This window comes from Trichosurus vulpecula, chromosome 8 (genome assembly GCF_011100635.1).
Source record: "Trichosurus vulpecula isolate mTriVul1 chromosome 8, mTriVul1.pri, whole genome shotgun sequence".
Taxonomy (NCBI): Eukaryota; Metazoa; Chordata; class Mammalia; order Diprotodontia; family Phalangeridae; genus Trichosurus; species Trichosurus vulpecula.
Genome location: NC_050580.1, coordinates 203,073,891 through 203,092,080, shown reverse-complemented (window position 1 = coordinate 203,092,080; position 18,190 = coordinate 203,073,891). Strand labels below are relative to the sequence as shown.

Below are 18,190 nucleotides of genomic sequence, written 5' to 3'. Positions count from 1 at the left end.
GGTTTTCTGGCTTCGTTTTCAAATGGAATAAAATGTGATGGTATCTACATGTGACAGTACAGCCACAGGAGAGAGGCAGACTAGAACCAATATCATCAAAAGATTTCCTTTAATGAGTTAAGTGGCTAAAAGAACTCCTGGTAAAGACTCTCCTCTGCTTTCAAACCTCAGGACTGTTGGAACTCTACTTTTGACACGTTGCTGTCCCCTGGTGGTCTTAACTGGAATCTTACAGGGCATCCAAACCCAAAGGCTGGGAATCACTGATAGGAAAGGAAGAGGGCCAATGAAATTTCCTTTTCAGGCACTAACATAACAAATTTGGATTGTTCTGGTTAAACTCCAAAAGACAGGCCAGGCCTCTTACACCTCACTATTCTGCACCCCCTCCCTCCCCAATATTCTTTGATCTAGTAACACTGGCCTTTCTTTAACAAGGCACACTATTGCCTAACTGGGTGTTTTCTCTGGCTGTCCCCAACACCTGGGATGCTCTTCGTCTCTGCCTTCTGGCTTCCCTGCCACCTTCTACAGGAAGCCTTTTTCAATACCTCAGTTCTAGCGCTTTCCCTCTATTACTTCCTCCTTATCTTGTATACAGCTTGTTTGTACATTAGTTTGTTAGACGTCTCCCCAGTATGTTGTGAGCTCCTTGAAGGCAGACTATTCTGCCTTTCTCTGTATCCCCAACATTTATCACAGAGCCTGGCAGATAGTAAGTAGGTACTTGACAAATGCTTTGGCTCAATTTCCTCATTTGGAAAGAAAGGATAATGACTTCTATAGTATTTCTCGAGTACTTTTGGAGAAGCTAGTGGCACAGAGGATAAAACTCTGGCCCTGGAGTCAGGAAGACCAGAGTTCAAATCCAGCCTCAGACACTTACTTGTGGTATTTACCCTGGGCCAGAAACTTAACTTCTATTTGCCTCAGTTTCCTCCACCATAAATTGGGGAACCCTGCCACCTCTTGGGACTATTAATTAATAAGAAAACTTTCTGACATGATCCTGAATTTTCTTCTTTTAAATTTATACCCATTGCCCTTGATTTTTCCCTTTAGGGCCAAACAGGTGAAGTCTTGAACCTGGGGCCTCAAGGCCACATGTGGCCCTCTAGGTCCTCAACAGAGGCCCTTTGACTGAATGCAAACTTCACAGAACAAATCCCCACAATTAAAGGATCTGTTCTGTGAAACTTGCATTCAGTCAAAAGGCTGAATCCAAGGACCTACAAGGTCACAGGTCCCTACTCCTGGTCTCATCTCTCTTACACAAAACAGTCCTTCAAAAATTCAAAGAGACCTATCATGTTTCCTTCGTCTTCTATCAAAAAATCCCATTGTTCCCAACTAGTCCTTATAGGGCACATTCTCAAAGTCATTCACCACCCTATTTATTTTTCCCCTGGAGGTTCTAAGCTTTCCTCTATGACCCCAGTGCAACCACAGCCTCCAGATGGAGTTTTATCTGAAAAGCAGCCACTGGCGAGATCCTAAACAGAAGAGGCAAGATTCATAAAGACTTTATTCAAAGGAATTTCCAGGTACATTAAGAATTTGCAAGTTAATGAGGTTAAAAAAAGACAGATTCAGCTGATATGTGCTGCTGTGTATTCACCACAAACTAGTGCAAAAAAAAATCATCCATTTGTTCAGTAAAAGCCACAAAAGGCAGAATTAAAGCAGAAACATCTGCCACCAACTAAGACCAATAGCCATTCATCCATCCAGAGCTCCTGGCAACTGAGTTCTTTGGTGGAAGGAAGCAGATGACACTCAAGCACTGACAGATGTAGGAACCGGGGTCAGGGAGTGGTCACACAAAATGTTAAGACAGGAATGTTAGACTCACAATGAGGCACTTGGGTTGAAAAGCTTAGAGATTTAATATCCCACCCGGCATCACCACAGTTTGGAATTGAGTCCCATGACCCAAAGCCAACTTCCAAGACATCTCAAAACAGCCACCCCTGAGGGGGATGGCTTGGGCCCTCCCCATGCCAGCTGCAGAGAATGCAGACAACAGTCCACACTGGCACTCTCTGGGCTCACATGGTGTAACTGCACAACTCCTGATCTTGCAGAGAGTGGGGTCTGGATGTATAGAGCAGCACACTGGAAATCCCCTTCTTCTTATGGCACTGAGCTTGTTTCAGGTTTCAACCTTTCCCAATAACCCGACTCCCCACCCTCACCCCCTCTCATCCTGAGACAAACATTGGTGAGTGTAGCTCATCGGCTTACATGATTTCTACTGGGATCTTCCAGCAGAACAGAATATTTGACTTGTCATCCAAAAGCTTCCATTCCACCACCAACTTTATCTAGAGAAAAGAACAGGATAAGGGAAGATGAAATGGTGACCGGAACTCAACCCCTTCCAGGGGCCCTGCACCCCTTCGCTCCTCTCCCACTTTAGACATGAGGACAATGATGATGATGCCAGGCACTGTGCTAAGCACTTTTAAATTATTTCATTTGATCCTCACAACCCTGGGAGGTGCTATTATTATCACTCCCATTTTACAGATAAGAAAACTGAGGCAATCAATTGGTCATGTGGCTTGCCCAGGGTCACACAGCTATCAAGTGTCTAGGGCAGGATTTGAACAGAGGTCTTCATGACTCCAGGCCCAGTGCTCTATACATTGCACCACCCAGCTGTCCCAATTCGCCACGAAGCTGTTTCCATAGGAACATCACAGCCTACCTGCCCCGACCCTTTCATTTTTGAATCAAGCATCTGCATACAAAGACGCAAGACTCACTATGAGGAGAGGATGTGCTTTGTTTTAAGTGCTTTTTCAAAAGGGGCAATGGACTCGGACTGGCTGGCCCATGCACTCTCATGTGGCTTGATACATACCCAACGGCATATACAAGAGTTGGGGTACAGTCTGTGCCCATAACACAGAATAAAGTTTGCTGGTTTATATAGAAATGAAAAGCACAATCTTGGCTTAGAAAGTGTCATTTGCACCCCAAGGGCCATGTGGACCCACCCAGATAAGTTCAGAGAAGTTCCTCACTAGGCTGGGGCAGGGCGATTAATGTTTTGATCACAACAATTCTTAAAAACCAGCTACCAACTTGTAGAAGGCTTATGAGTTTCAGCAGCAGCAGCAGACGGAATTCTCACAAAGACAAAAACACAGAAGTATCATTAGGCTCAGCCTACTCACTAGGATATTGTGTAAATGGATAAATGAGGACTAACTTACACCCATCACCACCATCATTAAGTATCAAAAAAGTTCTTCTTTCTTCAGGGTCTTGCTACAGCATTACTATACATATACATAAGAAACCCACCCACTGCCTTAACAGGATCGATCCCTAAGGCCTGAGACAGGAATGTCACTTACATTTGGGTATTCGCTCTTCACTGGAAACTTGTTCAAGTAGTTATAGGTCTTGCCTTTTTCAATGGGACAGTTAATGCCACACTTACATCCATCAGGCTGAGGGATAGGGAAAGGTACTTCAACCCCAAATATAATGCCATGCACTGAAGCTGTGGTGTTCTGAGACCAGACACCTGTAGAGGAAACAAAACCAGATTGAAAGTGACAGCCACGTGACTGTAACAACACAGCTTGCAGCTGCTGTGGAGGTGAGAGGCCAATAACACCAGCACACAGGAGGGCTGCGAGCACAGGTTCTTTGATCTGCTTTTCTAAAGGAAAGCAACTCAAAAGGGGTCAACAATCTTATTTTAATCAAACGTATATACATATGTACATATGTATGAATGTGTATCATTCACACAGTTCAAGGGAAAAGTCGGCACCCTGAACGTCAGAGAAAATACAAGCAGAGAAAATAACACAAATGAACAGACAGGGCTTCCAGATGTCTGACCATTACATACATACATAGTTACCAGAGAGAGAAACACCAACATCTTGGTTTTCAAAGCCAGAGGTTCCTTAACGGCTACCTCAAGTCTCATCTGGCTACATCACATGAACATTCTTCCAATGAATGAGCCCCAAAGCAAAACACTAACCTCCAAGTGTATATATATATATATACACATACACACTAGAGGGCATCACAACCATGTGACTCAAACTCATGTGACTTAGGCTTCCTTGTGACTTAAGCAGGTCAAAGACTCTTGATTCAATCAAAGGCACTTGACTGCCTTAGTGCTGAGAAGAACTACAACTCCAAAAGAAAAAACAGCAAAAAGTTCCACTTTGCTCGCCCTTAGTGACCAAACCAGTGGTTATCACCAGTAGCCTTTAGGGAATCAATGCAGTGGCATATTTTGGTGAGGATATGCCTTCCCATCTTCCTCAGCTCCTTTAAAGAAGAATTTCCATGTTCTTTGTTAAAACTACAGCACTCCCCAAATGTGGGGGCAAATTACATTTATTCAGGGCTGCAGACAGCCACAGCTAAGCAGCATAAGCTACTCCATCATTTTGTGCTTTGACCGTAGCTTATTGTTTGTTACATAGATGCATTTTTTCCAGAAAAGATGAGAGGCACAATTAATTAACCTTTAACCTAATGCCTAATTTCCAATTCTAGGTACATCCCCAAAGCTCAGAGGATTTAACTGAACTGAGGATATGTACATATGGTTTTTAAAGGAGTCCCAAGGGGTCTCTGATAAAGCTTGGTAAACAACCCTTGTCAAATTCTGCTGAGTTTTTACCAATTCAAGTCTTCTGGACCCTTTGGATTCTTAAGCCTTGCTGAGACTGCTAAAGCAAAAACCCTTGGTTCTCAGGCAGGTCACTGCTCCAAGTACCATAATTCAATACAATATTTATAAAGCACATACTATGGGCAAGGCACTCTGCTGGGGAATATTCCCTTCTGCCACCACCTACCTGTCTGATCTTCAGCAACTCACTTACCTTCCTGGGCATCAGTTTCTCATCTGTGAAATGAAGGGATTGGCCTAGATGGCTCTTGGGATTCCTTCTAGCCCTAGTTCCATGAACTTAAATTTACAAAAATAAACAGTCTCTGCCCTCAAGGAACTTGGCTTCAGAGAAGCCAGATTTCTGGAAGATCTCTACTCTACAGAATTGGAATCATTATAGTCTACATAGTTATCACAAGTTTAGAACTGGAATAAATCTTAGGTCATTTAGTCTAACCCACTCCTTTTCCAGATTAGGAAACTGAGGCCCAGAGGAAGACTGGTTTATCTACCTGAAGCAACAGGGTATACTGAGAGACAGGAAATCAAACCACTACTCCTACATGGACCGTCACCTCCCTTCAGACCTGGAGAGAGAAAGCCCGGGCCCCTGAACTCCACAGCCCTGGGAATAGGCAGTTTTTAGTCCAGGCCCTGTAGCCACAGCTCTGAAACACTCAGAGGAGAAAATTCTCACCACCACAGTCCTTGGCATTATCCAGTGGCTGAACATCAGAAGGTGACACGATCTTCAGTGGGACAACATTAAAGCCAGTGCGTCACAATCTGCTTTACCACTGAACCCTGAGGACAGAATCTTTCCATTTGATTTACACAGGAAACCTCCTATATAAATTTGAGCTCTCTGGCAGCAGATTGTTTTACTCCTCTATTTTTATCCTCAGTGCTCTGCACTTAATAAATGCTTTTTCATTCATTCATTCATTCATTCATTCATTCATTCATTCATTCATTCATTCATCCATCCAAAACAACACATGCAATACTGTCTCCATTTTTTTGAAGGGCTGTCATGGAAAAGGGGGATTAGACTTATCCTGTCAGGTTCCAGAGGGCAAAACTAGGAGGAACTGGCAAAAGTTAGAAAGCAGCAGGTTTTAGCCTACTCTAATTGGTGCCATTATAAAATGAAATGCCCTGGCTGCTAAGTCATCACTGGAAGAGTTCAAGAAGGTTAGTGATGCTCTATATAATAAAGAGGACCATGTACTGGACTCAGGGATTTGTACGGTCTCTTCCAACTTTCAAAAGGAACATGGATATTCTGGAAGATGGAGCCCTGCTTAGACTGGCATGTTCCACTGCATGATTAGGTCAATTACATTCTTCCTGCCCATTTTCTGAACCTGTTCCTATAAAGGAGAGGCAGAATGTTGTTGTGGAAAGAACATTTAGATTTAAAAGCAAGAAATAACCTACATGCCCAACTATTGGGTAAAATGATTGAATAAATCATGGTACACAAAAGCAATGGAGAATTGTGGGGACTATGGAAATGACAACCATGAAGGATTCAGATAGATATGAAATTATACAATATCAAGAAAGCAGAACCAAAATAATATACACTGGCCACAATCATGTAATTAAATAGACAGTGACCTACAGCAACATCCACCAGACTTAGTTATAACCTTGTCAATGTTAACAGGTATGGCTCATTTCTTCCTCGTCAGTAAATAACAAACACTAGCTTTTGGAGAGTGTTCCTGTATCTGAATGATCTGAATGTGTATGGTGAGACACAAAGTTAAAACAGTTTGAATTAAAAAATAAGATATGACTGGACTCCTTTCCCTCAAGGTACTCTCTAGGAAATGGATAAATGAAGGGAAACAAGGGGCGGAGGGCACCCCCTTGGTTACAGAGTCAAGTTCCTTTCCCAGTGACCTCAGGGTCTTGAAGTCTCAACCATGTTTGAGCTGCAGTTTCTTCATCTACAAAATGGAAGATGATAATACGTGTTCTACCTAACTTATAAGGTTGCTTGGAGAATTAATTAAGTGTGAAAGCATTTTGTCATAGTAAGGAACTAGACAAAGGAGAGTAAATACTATCGTCATCAAGCTTCAAGTGTGAGGTAGGCCAAGAACTCTTCAGACTTACCACTGATGAAGGTGACATTGACACTGTAGGATTCTCCTTTGTGCAATTTGCAGGGCTGAACAGAGCAGGGGATCACTTCCACCACCTGAACTTTTCCAACCGCAGAGCCTGGGGAGGAAGTATAGGGTAACCAAACAGGAAGGAAAACACACACACACACACACACACACACACACACACACACACACCCCTAACAAAGTAGAAAGCTCCCACTGCAGAAGCCTCCTCTCCACACCTCCAGTCTCAGCTAAATGATAAGAAACTAGTTTGTGTGAACAACCACTCCTCCAATATTTGAAACTTTTTTTGGTTTTGGCCTCAAATGTCCTTTTAGCTGAATTTTTAAAAATTGCAAAATGTTATTTCCAGTTCTGAGTGCTCCCCCTCACCATTACACGTATGAATGGGCAGCAAGATGTCAGAGTGCCAGGTCGAGAGTCAGGGAGACTCATCTTCCCGAGTTCAAATCTAGCCTCTGACACTTACCAGCTGTGTGACCCTGTTTGTCTCAATTTTTTCATCTGTAAAATGAGCTGAAGAAAATCGCAAAACCATTTCAATGGCCAAGAAAACCCCCAAAAGGGGTTCCCATTGAACACAACTGGGGGGGAAAAAGACATACATATGAACTAATGCAAAGTATGTTTCTAAATCAGCCACTCTGTGATGGGAAAAAAAGCAATAAAAATTTAAAAAGGAAATGAAAAATGCTTCAATCTATACCAAGACTCCATAGTTCTCTCTCTGGAGGGGGCTAGCATTTTTTATCAAGAGTCTGTTGATTTGTGGTAGGTCGTTGTATTAATTAGAGTAGCTAAGTCTTTCATAACTGATTATTGTTACAATATTGCTGTTATTGTATACATTGTTCTCCTGGTTCTGCCTACTTCACTTTGTATCAGCTTATGTAAGTCTTCCCAGGTTTTTCTGAAACATCCTCCTCCTCATCACAATAAAATGCCATTAACTTGTTCTTTGCCACCACAAAAGAGCTGCTATAAATATTTTTGTACATATGGGTCCTTTTTTAAAAAAACTCTCTGGACTATAGACATATTAGTGGTATTTCTGTGTGTCAGAGTATGCCATTTTATAGCTCTTTGGACATGATTCCAAATTGAACATTAAAAATTGCTAAGTTATCACCTGGTGAAAAACGTCAAGTCATCTAAGATGACAAAACAGATCCTTCAATAAGCTGGGGCAGAAAAAGGAATCAACTTCCTAAATTAGAAAGGTTCTTAAAAATGTGTTTTAAGAATGCCTACATGACATTTATTGGCAATTTCACCAGATCCCTGAGCAGAGAGTAGAACTTAGGCACCCATGTTTCCTAAGGCTAATAAGGAATCATGCATTTTAGAACTGATAGATTTTATGGCTTTTGCAAGTCAGGACAAGAGGAAACTCCTGGAAGTAATAGCAATAATAATAATAATAATATCTAACACTTATATAGCACTTTAAGATTTGTAAAGCATTTTAGAATTATCTCATTTTATTCTCACAACAACCCTAGAAAGTCAATGCTATTATAATCTCCATTCTAAAGATGAGGAAATTGAGGCAGACAAGAGATTAAATAAAAGGTCTGAGGCTAAATCTGAATTTAAGGTCTTCCTGATGCCAGGCTAATGCTGATTAGGGAACCAAAAGGACCTATACTATGACATCCCTGGGAAGGATGTCCCTAAAAAGAGCTGCACAAGAACCTAAATGAAAGTGAAACAAAGAAATGTTCAGTCAGATTTCCTTTGTGATAGGAAGTATACTGGGAGAGAAATCCAAGCTATTTGCATTTAGACCCTTGGGCAAAATCCATGCCCACTATCAGCCCATTAGTAAGCCTCAACATTTCCTATGGTATCAAGTAGCAGTACTAATAATACAGAAAGAAAACAGCTAAGATTGCCTGTAATCATTGCCCTGGCTTTTCAAGGTCCTAAAGCTGACTCCAGAGTGTGGCTGGGATGGGAGTGGACGAAGACCATCCACAGAGGTCTATTTGCTTTGGACCTCTGCCACCAAGCTCACACTTCTCAAATGAGTTTACTTCAGTCAGCTAAAATAAGTGTTCCAGGTGGAAAATACATCGGAGAGACTTACTTATGAGACCCTATTATGGCTGAGCTGGAAAAAAACCGGCTGCCAATGTCTCCAAATCAGATCAGACAGTAGGACATTAATCTTTCCAAGTATAGTTGATAACCTCATGATTTCCAAGGACTGAAAGGGTTCCCTAGCTAGTGGGAGGGAAGATGGACAAGCAATAAGCTCTGGCCTGAGTCTGTTTCTGTTGCTTTACCTTTCATTTTTGTTTAGCTGACAAGTTAAAAGCTAATTCCCTTTTTCTCATATGGACATGAACTACATCTGACATCAAACTCAATAAGGGTATCAGTCTACGGTGATCACTGTATATCTCTTTGTCTCAAATGCCATTTTCACTTTGTACAAGTCTACACAATCTAAGGCAGTTTTTTTGTCATTTCATTTCACAACCCCATCTGGAGTTTTCTTGGCAGAGATACTAGAGTGGTTTGCCATTTCCTTCTCCAGATCATTTTACACATGAGGAAATGGAGGCCAAGAAAGTTAAGTGACTGGTCCAGGGTTATACATCTAGGAAGCATCTGAGACCAGAATTGAACTTAGGAAGATGAGTCTTCCTGACTCCAGGCCAAGGCACTCTATCCACAGTACCACCTAGCAGCCCTTTAGCTAACCACTAGTATGTATGACACCTGCATAGGGAAAAAAAAATGTACTAAATGCATATTTAGGTGTCATGGAGAGGAGGGATCATAGAGAAATGGCCAAAAGTATGAACTGATTGCCCTGCTGGCATTACTCCTAGCTAGCAAAGCGTAGAAAACTATGTTTTTGACCCATATTAGCTTAGATAGTTATCCCTCAAGGGGACAGAAGGGAAGGACATACTATTCTTTGCAACATCATTTATACACAAGTAGCCCACGCAAGGGTCTGAATTCGGGTGGTATATAAGGAAAATGTCCTAGGAGTCATCTAGTTCCCCATAATAACAGATAACAGCCAGGTAAATTTCCTGAGGAAATCACTCCAAATCTACCCTGTGGCTAAAAATAATCACCTATCTCTAAAACAGAACCAGCCAATGATACAGAATTATGACATCATAAACAAGATAAGAGTTATGAAGAATGTTAGCAAAATGAAGTTTGGAAGAGATGTCCTGTTTACAGAGGTGCTTAGCAGTGGGGTATGTGTGCCTAACAGGAGTATTTTTACCTTTTCAATATAAGGTTGGGGAGGTGGGGTGGGAAGAAAGAGTTTCATTTCAAGAACTAGCTCCACCACTAAACAGACTAATATTGTTACTGCTGCTTTGGTTCTCCCTCTCCATCCCAGTATCTGGATCAAATAGAGTACTGAAGGTTTATTCATTTATAGGGAAAAGGATAAACAGAGTAGTTTTATTACTACCTTGTTAAATTTAAGACAGATTAAAGATATGAACTGGACCTTTGACATTAATTTGTATAGGGAATTCCTGGGGAGGGAACTAGGAAATTGGGGGGAAAAACAAACTCTACCTAAGAGGCTCAGTTTCTTCTATAAGCTCTTTTTCTTTTTCTTTATGTGATGAAATGTCTGTTAATAATTAAATTCACAATAAAAATGAAAGGCAATTGTTTTGAAAAAGGTTTATTCATTTAACATGTATTTATAGAGCACCTACTATACTTATTGAATGGCTTGGTGAACTTATTCATAAAATAGAGTGTTCACGGCACCGTGCTACCTGAAGGGAAACAGAGCCTAAGATCAGTTCCTCTTCTTGCAGGGCTACTAATAGTTTGGGACATAAGATGCATACTATGGAAGCATATTAAGGGAAAAAAGCCCTCCTTTATTTTCTCTAGAAAATGCTAAAGAAATAACATTCTCTTAAAACCCATTCCTAACAGACTTCAGGAAAGAGCCTCTGGGAAAGGTGGGTGATAGTTTTTCCAGGACTGAACTGATGACGGTAACAACTAACTTAATCTCATTCAAACTGCTCATCTGTAGTGGTTGGTGCTAGGACCCACCTTTTCCACAGAGAATGTATTAAGATGGGAAGGGTTGGGGTTTAAGAATACTTTATCTTCAAAAGTGAGGGGAATGGTTCATGGTTCTGGAGGAAATGGAATTTGGCTACTCAAAAATTCTGGAATATTAACTCAAATTGTATTTTTACATATGATCTTTTCCTTGGAGATTCCTTTATTTTCTTAACCTGAAATTGTCTTGGGGCAATCATGTCAGAGGTTACAGGGATGGGGTTCACCTAGTGTCAAAGTAATTTCTGGCAAGTTGTACGGGGCTGGAAAGGCCGTAAGTACATGCTGCACAAAGAACTATTTTTACTAGGACTACATATGCAGACGTTTGTCACCAGAAGGGCTGCACACCTGGTGAGAAATTATTTGAGGGCACGGCAAGCCTTAAAACTGTCTAAGACATGGAGAAGCTTGATATTGGTGAGAGTAGTGGCAGCACTAAAGAAATCAGATGTCTGAAGTATTTTAATTCTTATAAAAGCAATAGTTTAAAACAATGTGCGAACACTTTCTGCTGTATCTACTTGTTTTTTTTCTTTTCTTTTCTTTTTTAATTTAAATTTATTTAACATATTTGGTTTTCAGCATTGATTTTCACAACAGTTTGAATTACAAATTTTCTCCCCATTTCTACCCTCCCCCCCCACTCCAAGGTGGCTTATATTCTGGTTGCCTGTTCCCCAGTCAGCCCTCCCCTCTATCACCCCCCTCCCCTCTCATCCCCTTTTCCCTTCCTTTCTTGTAGGGCAAGATAAATTTCTACGCCCCATTGCCTGTGTATCTTATTTTTTAGTTGCATGCAATAACTTTTTTTTTTTGAACATCTGATTTTAAAACTTTAGAGTTCCAAATTCTCTCCCCTCTTCCCTTCCCACCCACCCTCCCTAAGAAGTCGAGCAATTCAACCTAGGCCACACATGTATCATTATGTATACCCTTCCACAATACTCATGTTGTGAAAGGCTAACTACATTTTGCTCCTTCCCAACCCATCCTGCTTTATTGAATTTTCTCCCTTGACCCTGTCCCCTTTCCAAAGTGTTTGTTTTGATTACCTCCACCCCCATCTGCCCTCCCCTCCATCATCCCCCCCCTTTTATTTTATTTATTTATTTTTTTAATCTTCCTCCCTCTTCTTTCCTGTGGGGTAAGATACCCAACTGAGTATGTATGGTATTCCCCCTCAGGCCAAATCTGATGAGAGCAAGGTTCACTCATTCCCCCCTCACCTGCCCTCTCCCCTCCTCCCACAGAACTGCTTCCTCTTGCCACCTTTATGCGAGATAATCCACCCCATTCTATCTCTCCCTATCTCCCTCTCTCAGTATGTTGCTCTCTCATCCCTTAATTTCATTTTATTTCTTTTACATATCTTCCCTTCATCTTCAACTCACCCTGTGTCTGCTCTCTCTCTTTTACATATATATATATATACACATATACATATATATAAAAACACACACATATATATATACACACATACATACATATACACATAGATATACACATACATGCACATTCACCTACATATATACATAAACATATACATATACATATATATATATATGCATATCCCTTCAACTACCCTAATACTGAGGTCTCATGAATCATACACATCATCTTTCCATGTAGGAATGTAAACAAAACAGTTCAACTTTAGTAAGTCCCTTGCAATTTCCGTTTCTTGATTACCTTTCATGCTTCTCTTGATTCTTGTGTTTGAAAGTCAAATTTTCTATTCAGTTCTGTCTTTTCACTGAGAAAGCTTGAAAGTCCTCTATTTTATTGAAAATCCATATTTTGGCCTTGGAACATGATACTCAGTTTTGCTGGGTAGGTGATTCTAGGTTTTAATCCTAGCTCCATTGACCTTCGGAATATCGCATTCCAAGCCCTTCGATCTCTTAATGTAGAAGCTGCCAGATCTTGGTTATTCTGATCGGGTTTCCACAATACTCAATTGTTTCTTTCTGGCTGCTTGCAGTATTTTCCTCCTTGATCTGGGAGCTCTGGAATTTGGCGACAATATTCCTAGGAGATTTCTTTTTGGGATCTATTTGAGGAGCGATCGGTGGATTCTTTTCCATTTGGCTAATTCTGCCTTTCAAGGCATTCTTCTCCTCATTGGCTTTTTGGAGCTCTTTTGCCATCTGAGTTAGTCTGTTTTTTAAGGTGTTGTTTTCTTCAGTGTATTTTTCAGTATTTTTTTGGGTCTCCTTTAGCAAGTCATTGACTTGTTTTTCATGTTTTCTTGCATCCTTCTCATTTCTCTTCCCAATTTTTCTTCTACTTCTCTAACTTGCTTTTCCAAATCCTTTTTTGAGTTCTTCTATGGCCTGGGGCCAGTTCATGTTTTTCCTGGAGGCTTTTGTTATAGGCTCTATGACTTTGTGTCTTCTTAGGCTGTATGTTTGGTCTTCTTTGTCACCAAGAAAGAATCCAAAGTCTGAGACTGAATCTGGGCCCGTTTTCGCTGCCTGGCCATATTCCCAACCAACTAACTTGACCCTTGAGTTTTTCAGTGGGTATGACTGCTTGTAGATTACAGAGTTCTATGTTCCACGTTTGGGGGGGAGGTGCCAGCTCAGTCAGACCCGCCACTGCTCCTTCCCCAAGAACCCCCAACCCGAACTGGGCTTAGATCTTCAGCAGGCTGTGCACTCCTGCTCTGATCCGCCACTTAATTCCTCCCACCAGGTGGGCCTGGAGCCGGAAGTAACAACAGCTGTAGCTGCCCCACCTCCGCTGCCGCTGGGGCTGGAAGCCTAACCGCGAACTCCTTCCACTCCCGCAGCATTTCCCACTAACCTTCTCCGCAGTCTTTGGTGTTTGTGGGTCGAGGGGTCTGGTAACTGCCGCAGCTCACATATTCAGGGCGCTAGGGGCCCCATCCGCCCGACTCCAAGTTTGGTTGTTCCACGCCGCTCAGGCTGGGCTGTGCTCCACTCCGTTCCCAGCTCGCAGCTCCGTGTGGAATAGACCTCACCCAGAGACCATCCAGGCTGTCCTGGGCTGGAGCCCTGCTTCCCTCTGCTGTTCTGTGGGTTCTGCCATTCTAGAATTGGTTCAGAGCCATTTTTTATAGGTTTTTGGAGGGACTCGGTAACGGAGCTCACTCTAGTCCCTGCTTACCAGCCGCCATCTTGGCTCCGCCCCCCTACTTGTTTTTTTTTCAAGATTAAAAAAAAAAAAAAACTTGTAGAATTTGTAAATATTGCAAAACCGAGGTAGTTTGCTTAACTTTTCCCTTTAAAGGGAAAAAATACTTCAGAAGGGTTGGAAGAGTCCTCAAAAATCCTTTTGATGTAGGGGGAGGGAAAATAGGTACAGAAATGAGGCACACAAAAAAAATGTAGAAGTAGGAAAGGAAGGGCAGGAACCCCTAATTGAATGAACACAAAATAAGTTGAGTGGGGGAAAGAATTCTAGTTTCCCAATTCGAAAGTAAATCCCATTAAATATTTACCCTAGCCAGAAACAATCCTACACCTTAGTTAGCTATTTGTAAGAAAAAGCCCTCCTCCTATTTGCAGGTTTCTTCAACCAAGTCAGAATAGTTTCTTTAAATTCTTTTACATTACTAATGAAACAAAGTTAGGGTAGTCTAGGAGCTAGACCACTTATGGTTTAGATACCTCCTTCCCTCTATGAGGTGTGTAATGAAATGAAAGTTTGGCAAAGAGAGAGCCTTGTGTCCTAATCTTTATTCTTTAGTGTCCTTATCCTGTTTCACTGCTATCACCATCCAGCTCTTCACCTTGGAAATGTGAAATCAATGTGGCCAGAGAACTGACCGAATAAAACTGACCTATATCTTAAGTCAAAGATTGCACAGAGTATTCCCAGAGTATTCCCAAACTAGTAATAGTAGTAATAGCTAGGATTTCTACGACTATTTAAGGTTTGCAAAGCAAAATTCTCTCAAGTAACTGGGGAAGTAGCACTACTATTAAACTCTATTTCACAGATGGGGAAACTGAGGCAGAGGTTAAATTTGTCCTGGATCACACAGTTACTAAGTGTCTCTATTAGAGGCAGTATTCAAATTCAGGTCTTGAGTCCAGATCCAATCCTCTATTCACTAAGCCACTGACCAACCAAACAACATTTATTAAGCACCTACTGTATGCCAGGCATGGGGCTTAAGTGCTGCGGATACTTCTTGTTTGTCCTTCCTTGACTTGCAAGGGAATTGGTTTAAGTGACAGAGGTCTGTGCAAAGTCACCAGCCTCACTCTCTCCTCTGGAGCCACCTGGGTGCAGTGGCAAGATACAGATCAGGACTACTGGAGATGGTCCCAGGATGCAGTGGGAGACTTGGCCTTTTTAAAGCTAAGGTCTCAGTTGGCTGAGGCAACATGCATTCAGTGACTGATTAAGACTAGGTAAGAAATGAGGCAAAGAATGGCCTCTGTTACCAAGTTTAAAAAAAAAATCAATCTCAGGGGAAGACTCTCAGGGTATCTGGTCAAAACAGAAACAATTGCTATTTACACTCACTCTGAGCCTACTTGGGCTGGGACCTATTATAGTTGGCCAATTAAAGAGAGTCAGGACGATGGTTTAAGGCATGGTCCTTAAGAAAGAATCTAGCAGGTAAACCCTAGTGAGGTTTCAGCAATCGAAATTTAACATTCCTTTGGACAGAGTACCCATACTCTGCGGTCAGAGGGAAAGGAGGGGGTGAAAGAGTATCCAGTCTATGACTAATTACATGTTAATCGTGAATATGAGGTAGAAATTACACTCTTTGGAAAGAGATCTAGTTTTAAGAAACTTTTAAAATCCAGCATGAAACTTCATTTATAGGGAAAGTATTATAAAGCATGCTGTCTCATCATATAACTAGAAAATGCAAGCTTCTTCCCTCTACTTTCTATGAGAGAAGAAAAGAGTAATTTTAACAAAAACATCTGTCCTATGCCTGGAAGAAGTCAACTGCTTAGGACCTCGAGAATGAAAAGGAAGCAGAGGTGCTACTAGTAAGGAGAATCTTTGTGTGCTGACCATTGAGGGCAAGACGAACTAACGTGGCTGGACAAGGAACTGTTGATCTAGCTGAAGATGATTCAGAAACCACTGCTAGGTGTCTATATACAAAAACATAAACACACACACACACCACAGTAACAGGTCTTTCTATATTATGTGCGTGTACCTGTCTGTCTGTCTTCTGTCAGGTTTAGAAGGGGAATTAACACCATAGATTTCCAGAATTCTTCCCTTTAGTCAAGACCTAATGATTTACTGGACAATAGAATGAAATGTACTGCTCCTGTGATTAGATTCACGTGAAACTCCGTTAACAGGGAATGATTTGAAAATTGTATACACACGAAAAAGTTAAAACTAGTAAATAACATGCTAAAGGCAACATTTAAAAAAACTATGATCCACCTTTTGCTTTTTAAAAAGAACCTTTGGCAATGTTGGAGTTGTGAACTGATCTAATCATTCTGGAGAGCAACTTGGAATTGTGCCCCAAAATCAGTCATACTGTGCTTATTACTCTTTGACCCAGTCATACCACTACTGGGTCTGCATCCCAAAAAGACCACAAAAAAGGGGAAAGGCCCTACATGCACAAAAATTTATAGCCCTGGGGATACAAAAGGCAAAAAGCAGTCCCTGCCCTCCAGGAGCTTATTAATCAGGGACTGAGTCAGGCACAGAAGATAACACGTGCCAAGAAAGAAAGAACCAGCAAGCGCCAAGTAGGTTAGAAAGAATTCTGTTTTTAGCTTTTACTTCCACATGCTAGCAAAATCTAGAAAGCCAAATAAGATCCTGGGCAAACAACGGAGCATAAATGGAGAATAAAATTAGTCACGGGATCATATGATCACAGTTAAAGCTGGAAAAGATTTCAGGGGTCCTCCTGATCCAACACCGGCATTTTATAAAGGAGACTAAGGAAAAGTCAAGGAAGCAGCCGCCAGGATCTTCGGATTGAAAATTCATGAGTTCTTTCGTTCCATTGTCCCAGGCCGGGGGGATGACACACCAAAGATAAGGCAGGACTACCCACCTCGGCTGGGGTGGGGGAGGGAAGGGGAGCTGGGGGTGTGTGTATATCTCTGAATGGGGGGGGGAATGGGGCGCGGCTGGTAGGGGTCCAGCTGCCGGCCAGGTCAAGCACATGAGGGGTGGTGGGGCTCGAGATCTCAGAGGGGAGGGAGGCATGGAGGCAACCAGGCATCAACGGAAGCTACCCGCTCTGCCCCACCAGACAGTGAGAGATGAGATAGGCAGAGACAGAGTGAGAGATACAATGTTTAACTTGCAGTCACGGAAAGCCAGAGTTCAAATTCTGTACTTGCAGACACTAGCTCCTGTATCCCCGGGCAAGCCACGCTCTCGGGCTCAGTGTCCTCACCTGCAAAATGTGGAGAACACCATCTACCTCCCAAGGTGCTTGTGAGAAACAAATGAGAAAACCTACAAGCGCTATAGACGTGCTCATCATCACCATGACTACTTCAAGCTTACAAAGTAGTTTTCTCACAGTAACCCTGGGCGAGTATTATATCCATTTTACAGACGAGGAAACGGAGGTGGCGGTTAGGTGAGATAAAGCACCAGGTCTGGAGTCAGGGAGACCTGGGTTCGAATTTGACCTCAGACTATGTGACCCTGCGGCAAGGCATTTCACCTCGTTTGCCTCAATTTTCCTCATCTTTAAAATAAGCTGGGGAAGGAAATGGCGAATCACTTCAGGATCTCTGCCAAGAAAACTCTAAATGAGTCACGGAGAGTTGGAAACGACTCACCAACAAAAATGGGGGGTGTGGGGGGGGGAGAAGGACTTGAACTGAAGCCAGTAAATCAAAGCACCTACTGTGCGCCACGTTGTGAAAGTTTAGGGAAGGGGCGGGTGTCAGGGGCCCAGCCCAGTGCTCACCACAGTCCAAAAAGTGAACCGGCTCGGCCAGGGCGACGACCCCGAGGGTCAGGAGCAGCAGCACCGAGGCAGAGGAGCAGAAGGCCATCGCGGCGGTGAGGGAGCAGCTCAGAAGGAGGCAGGACCGTCACCAGATAAAGCCACTGGGGCGGGGCCCAGGCCGGAGAGCCAGCCCACGTGGGCCGAGCCCGCAACACCCCCTCGGCTCCGGGGTCATGTGCCTGGCCCCGCCCCGGCGGGGGGGGGGCGCGAACCTTTACTTTTCCCAACTTCGCCTCGTGACTAATAAAGTTTCTCAGGTTTTGAAAGCACTCCCCCGCCCGCTTCTCTTTGTCCCGCCTCGCTTCCGGCCTGCTGACCAATGGCATTCTCGCCTCTCCCTTCCTGCCCCGAGAGGAGTTGAGGAGGCGGAGTCTC

The 18,190-nt window shown here is 42.6% G+C and overlaps 1 protein-coding gene across 1 annotated transcript; it reads right to left on the bottom strand.

The window, feature by feature from the left end:
* Positions 1-1,507: 1,507 nt before the first annotated feature.
* On the bottom strand, positions 1,508-18,070 carry NPC2 (NPC intracellular cholesterol transporter 2). Its single transcript, XM_036769529.1, has 4 exons — positions 17,774-18,070; positions 6,788-6,895; positions 3,366-3,538; positions 1,508-2,324 (listed from the first exon to the last, which is right to left on the bottom strand). Exons 1-4 carry the CDS (start codon positions 17,859-17,861, stop codon positions 2,241-2,243), a joined length of 453 nt encoding a protein of 150 aa, XP_036625424.1. The 5' UTR covers positions 17,862-18,070; the 3' UTR covers positions 1,508-2,240.
* Between the last annotated feature and the right edge of the window lie 120 nt (positions 18,071-18,190).

Coding starts and splice junctions, on each gene's coding strand:
- NPC2 (XM_036769529.1), bottom strand. CDS start 17,861: ATGGCCTTCTGCTCCTCTGCCTCGGTGCTGCTGCTCCTGACCCTCGGG. Junction 6,896..17,773: donor GGTTCACTTTTTGGACTGTG/GTGAGCACTGGG, acceptor CTTCCTCCCCAG/GCTCTGCGGTTGGAAAAGTT. Junction 3,539..6,787: donor CAATGTCACCTTCATCAGTG/GTAAGTCTGAAG, acceptor TTTCCTCTACAG/GTGTCTGGTCTCAGAACACC.